This window comes from Pyrus communis, chromosome 12 (assembly GCF_963583255.1).
Source record: "Pyrus communis chromosome 12, drPyrComm1.1, whole genome shotgun sequence".
NCBI lineage: Eukaryota > Viridiplantae > Streptophyta > Magnoliopsida > Rosales > Rosaceae > Pyrus > Pyrus communis.
In genome coordinates this window covers 18,582,578-18,588,364 of record NC_084814.1, presented here as the reverse complement: position 1 = coordinate 18,588,364, position 5,787 = coordinate 18,582,578, and the positions used below count along the sequence as shown (strand labels likewise).

The 5,787-nt window shown below is 36.2% G+C and overlaps 1 protein-coding gene across 1 annotated transcript; it reads left to right on the top strand.

The window, feature by feature from the left end:
* Nucleotides 1–420: 420 nt before the first annotated feature.
* Nucleotides 421–4,562, top strand: LOC137711115 (probable lysophospholipase BODYGUARD 3). The gene is made up of 4 exons (XM_068450322.1): nt 421–1,257; nt 1,342–1,673; nt 2,301–2,500; nt 3,850–4,562. Exons 1-4 carry the CDS (start codon nt 729–731, stop codon nt 4,175–4,177), a joined length of 1,389 nt encoding a protein of 462 aa, XP_068306423.1. The 5' UTR covers nt 421–728; the 3' UTR covers nt 4,178–4,562.
* The last annotated feature ends 1,225 nt before the right edge of the window (nt 4,563–5,787 follow it).

The window sequence follows — 5,787 nt, the reverse complement described above, 5'->3', positions numbered from 1 at the left end:
TCCCCTCTCTTGTGGCACGGTTTTGTGATGCACAGAAGAAACAACTTGGTCTGTCTGTCTATATCTATGATTTAATTAAGCTTAAAATAATTATACAACAACATTTTATTGGGTAATAATTATTAAAGTATAGACCAAATCTTTGCTGATGAGGAGAATTTGTTGCTATACCTGGGGGGTTCAACCACCACCTACCTTTTATCTTGGCCAACAAACCATGCTTATGAACAATCAATTCCTTTTAACTCCCATCTGTTGCTAACTTGGATTGTCAATTGCCATTGCAATGCAAGCCATCCCTCTCTCTCTCTCTCTCTCTCTCTCTCTCTCTCTCTCTCTCTCACTCACACACACACACACACACACACACACACACACACACGCTTCAACTCTCCCACACGCTTAAATAAAATGTAACACGGGTTATTTCTTTATAACAGAGATAGGGAGAGTGAGCAAGTTTGTCCCATGGTTACTTTCACCTGCCATCTGTAGATACTAGATAGTGAAGGTGAGGCATGCCCCACCTCCTATATTTCTTCTCTTATTTCAACTATTGGGTTTTCTATTAAGAGAGAGATCAGAGGAACAAGGAGCTCTCAGCTACGGCATTGCAGTCTGCACACCGAGACTCTTCTCTCTCTAACCCTAAACCATATTTAATCCATCGCCACTAATACTATTTAGGGATTGGTGTGTTTTTTGGGTCCTTATTAGCTTTGCTACATATGGTTGCAATGAGAAAAACCAAATTGGTTTTAACGTTGGTCGGAAGAGTCATAAACGAGGCTGTGAGCTTCATTGTGTTTTCGGTTCTCGACCTTGTTGATTTCATCCTTTGTTTTGTGTATAAAGTTGCTGATTTTTTCATCGAAGCAGAATGGAAACCTTGCTATTGCTCCTCCTCCAAGGAAGCCATTACCGGCAGTGGCAAAATCTTGGTCTCCGAACAAGGTGAGTCAAAAATTGTGTGCCTTAGCTCAACCAAGCTGCAGCTTGAGGAGATCTCGGACACGCTCTACACTCGGCCTTCGCTCTTGTCCGAGGTCTCAAAGCTGAGCATGAAGGAGATCAAGAAAGGAACTGCGAGATCCACCTTCTCGGTCAACTCCACCATTGTTGAAATGCTTCAAGGGAAGATTGGAGGCCAACATTTGCATCCAATCCCCAGGTGGTCGGACTGTGATTGCAAATTTTGCACATCTTGGACCTCTAATTGCAAAGAAACACTCTTTGTTAAAACCGATGGACCTAGAGGTAAATTACCGCTAATATATTTTTCATTTTCTTCAGCTCTACAAAAACATATATGTGACATTTTATTTAATTTTGTGATTTCAGAGTATAAGGGACAAGAAGATGTGCTATTCATACATGGGTTCATTTCATCATCAGCATTTTGGACAGAGACATTGTTCCCAAACTTTTCAAGTGCTGCAAAATCAAGTTTTAGGCTTTTTGCTATTGATCTGTTGGGGTTTGGGAGGAGTCCAAAGCCAACCGACTCCATGTACACACTTAGAGAGCATCTGGAGATCATCGAAAGATCTGTGCTTGAACCCAACAAAGTTAAATCCTTCCACATTGTGGCTCATTCTTTGGGTTGCATTCTTGCCCTTGCTCTTGCTGTCAAACACCCTTCCTCCATCAAGTCCCTCACCTTACTTGCACCTGTAAGCTTTGTTAACATATTTATGACCCTTACACTACTCAAATCTTAAAATTAGATTCTGATTTAAAACCGCGCAGTTTTAAGGACGTGGATCCTCTCTGGATCCAATTGTCCTAATCCTAGGGATCAAGGAATCCGGATAATTAAAATTTGATCCAACGGCTACAAACAGGGGCTCACTCTAAAAGTTATAATAACTTTAATCGTTGGATCAAATTTCAATAGTCCGAATTCATTAATCCTTAGGATTAGGACAATTGGATCCGGAGAGGATCCATGTCCCAGTTTTAAATATGACAACTGAATCCAGCGTACTTTTTTTCTTCTATTACATATTTTTGCTTATTTTTTGGCATTCTGATTGAAGACATGAAAAGATAATCAGATGATAAAAATATACTGTATAGAAAAAAAAAAGTATGCAAAAAAATTTTTTGCTAAAAATAAGCAACATTAACCCGTAAATTGTTTTACATTCTTCAACAGTTGTATTATGTTGTCACATCCAGTAAAGGTGTACGTTTATATGGGTTATTATTTGTCCACAAGTTTGTGCAAAATTTTGGCTTTAAACCAGCTGATTTGAGTATTTTTCTAATGTATATTTTCTTAACATGTGACGTGGCAGCCATATTACCCAATACCAAAGGGAGAACAAGCAACACAATACGTGATGAGGAGGGTGGCGCCACGGCGGGTGTGGCCGGTGATTGCATTCGGCGCCTCCATTGCTTGCTGGTACGAGCACATCTCAAGGACTATTTGTTTGCTCATTTGCAAGAACCACCGGTTTGTGGAATTTCTTACCAAACTAATCACCAGAAACAGGTAAATTTTCATCAGCATCCTTTGTAGAATATTGTTGTTGTGTTAAAATTCCTAACCACCCAAAAAGCCTATTTTTAGACACACGAAATCATGTTATATAATCTTATATGCCATTAATTTCCCAACCTTCAAAACGGTAGTTGTGGGACAACTTTTTAAATTTTCATGTGTGTTAGATTGATTGGTCCAACAGTGATGGCTAAATAGATCCTAAACCCACCCATCTGCAACCAGTAACTGCATGCTGGCAATCTGCTTGTGTGATGGTTGGGCTACCATAACTTTAGTAACTTTGATTTTTACCACCGTAATACAAAAAATGAAAACTTCCTTTTATTCATCAGCGTATTGTTTTTAAATTGACACGTTCATTTTATGTTGCATTAAATACAACGCAATATTTGATGAAAGATGTTAAGGTTCAAATTTATATTTGCTTGGTTGATAAGGAAAAGAAAATTTCTAGATAATACTTGCATTTCTTATTGAGGATGAGCTCATTCCCCATTTATTAATGTATCTATACAGTACAAAAATTATATCAAAACCTTTTAATTTCTTAATTTTCATTGGAAGATAATCATTACAAAAAATCATTTCAATCAAAGATTATTTAGTAATTTAAATGCATAGAACAAATTGACGGTGTAGGTATAAAGGAAGATATTCATAATGAGCCGTCCATTTATTTGAACGTTCGAATGATTAAACGATTTTCAATTCAAATGATTTTTTGTAGGATTGATCTTCAAATGAAGATTAATAAATCAAACGATTTCGATCGTTGATTTTATTTGGTCAAGATACATTATTCGTCAATGAAAGAAAGTATTATCCAAAATCTTTTATTTCACCACATATAAACCTCATAGATTTGATATACTTTTTTATTTTCTCTGAGTAAACTTTTAAAATTAGGGAAGTTATAGTGCAATGGAATAAGACCATATAGACGGGTCCAATTGTCATATTTCTTCTTCGTTACGTGAGGGACATGGGTCAAATATATGTGACCAAATGTCACAACCGATGGAGACTTACAATTCCAAGTTCGAATTTCCCATATAAAAGTCGATACTTGCAGTGTGGCAGGTGATTCAATAAATAAATATATGTATGTAACATATTTTAAACATATATTATTATTCTAATGCAAGTAGTAATTTAAACAAATTAAAATTAAATTACATTCGGTTGTCTGTCTGCATAACATACTTTAAATATTAACATTTTTTAGACATGCATCTACGTTAATAATTCTGAATTTACAAAGAAAGAGTCACTAAATGTTACAAGTAAATATACCAACTTTCATAGTGAATTAATTAGTTTTCTTTTGTACACTACAGAATAAGGACTTTCTTGCTCGAAGGTTTCTTCTGTCACACCCATAACGCAGCATGGCACACATTGCACAACATTATATGTGGCACCGCCGGTAAGATGGAGAAATACCTAGACGCTGTCCGAGACAATCTAAAATGCGACGTAAATTTGTTTCATGGCAAAGATGATGAGCTTATCCCGGTCGAGTGCAGCTATAACGTGCAATCCAAAATTCCTCGGGCACGTGTGAAGGTGATTGACAAGAAAGATCACATTACCATCGTGGTCGGAAGACAGAGAGCTTTTGCTAGAGAGCTTGAGAATATTTGGAGAAATTCATCAAGGGGTTAAGATAAATAACTAAGACCTTTAATCTGATGAGGGCATGTTGAGTCTATATGATTGCACGTCTTAATTTCCAAATAGCAGAGAGGACGTGGATATATAAAAGTAGCCTGAGTTAATATGAGATAATGGGAGGCTCAAATTTATTCCTCTTCAACTGCGGAAGTCTCAGGTAGGCATTCTAGCTAGCTAGCTAGACGATGTGAAAATCGCTACGCTATGTATTGTCGGGTTGTCATGGCCGAAACCCTAAGTCATAAAATTATCAGCAAGTTGATAAGATAAAAGTGAACGTGAAATTCTGTAAAATTAAGCCTTGTTTTTATTTTTCTCCAGTTGTTGGTTTCAAGTGTAAGATTACATGCATGGTAAATAATGGTTTCAAGTTTTATCATATGAATAGAATCTTGACAGGTATATAATAAGAACGGAAGAAGTTGAGCAATAAACCACCTCCATTTTCTCTCTCCCTCTCTCATGGGTTCTTAGCGCGCGCGCGCGCTCTCTCTCTCTCTCTCTCTCTTCCATTTGTATGACTGTTCAAAGTGGATGAATTGAACACTAGAATCGAAATTATGACAATGAGGAAAAGTTGGAAGTGGCAAATTACAATAACGAATAATCTTCTTTTTAATTTACTATGTTTAGGGTTTAAACTCTCATTTTTCCAATAGTTTAAATGAATTTAGTATAGTCATTTAGTACTACGGTTTAGTAGTATTCCTCTTCACTTGTAAGTGACAGGTCTTAGGTTCGATTCTCGCCAGAGAAGAATTTGAACCACATTATTGTTAGCCAATTGTGAGTCTAAACCATTCCCCTCCCCTTAGTGTAGATAATATCATTTGTTAAAAAAATGAATTTAGTGTAGAAACATAGAAATTCACAAATCCTTTTGAGATTATTGCAAGCAGCAAAACTCTCCCACGGCTTATATTTATTGTGATGGACGATATCATAAGGGGTTTGATGAAGCCATGAGCTTGCTTCTCTAGGGAATAAAAAATATAACGCTTGTATTGTTAAATTTTCGCATTTTCCTCTCCTAGTATAGCTCATAAAAGAAATATAAATAATAGGAAATAGGTTTCGTCTTTATAATTTTTTAATGGGGACCGTGACACCACATTTTTATACAATTTTTAACATAAGTTTTGGTGGGGTCTACTACGTAATGTATTTTAAAGATTCGAACTGTCTATCTTTTAGAACATAATTAATAGGTCATCCTTGCAAAAAAATTAGACAAAACGAAACCATAATACATTCATTTGTAGTGAAGAAAATGGACGAATATGGTTTTACACAGAAACTCAAAACCCTTAATCCAAAGGTTATATGGTTTTCGATTTGAGTGATTTTTGATAGACATAATCGATCTTTGAGAGAAGATAGACAATTTGGATCATTGAAATACTTTAAGGAGTGGGTGGGCCTCACAAAAACTTGTGTAAAAAATGTGTAAAAAAAGTGGCGCCCTGGATCTGCCCTCATTTTATTATTATAAAAACGTATATGGCGATTTACTACAGTGACAAAAAGCAATCATGTGTGTCTATACACTCTAGTGTGGGTTCAATCCTCAACAATCCTCTTTTCCCCTACTAACTGCCAAT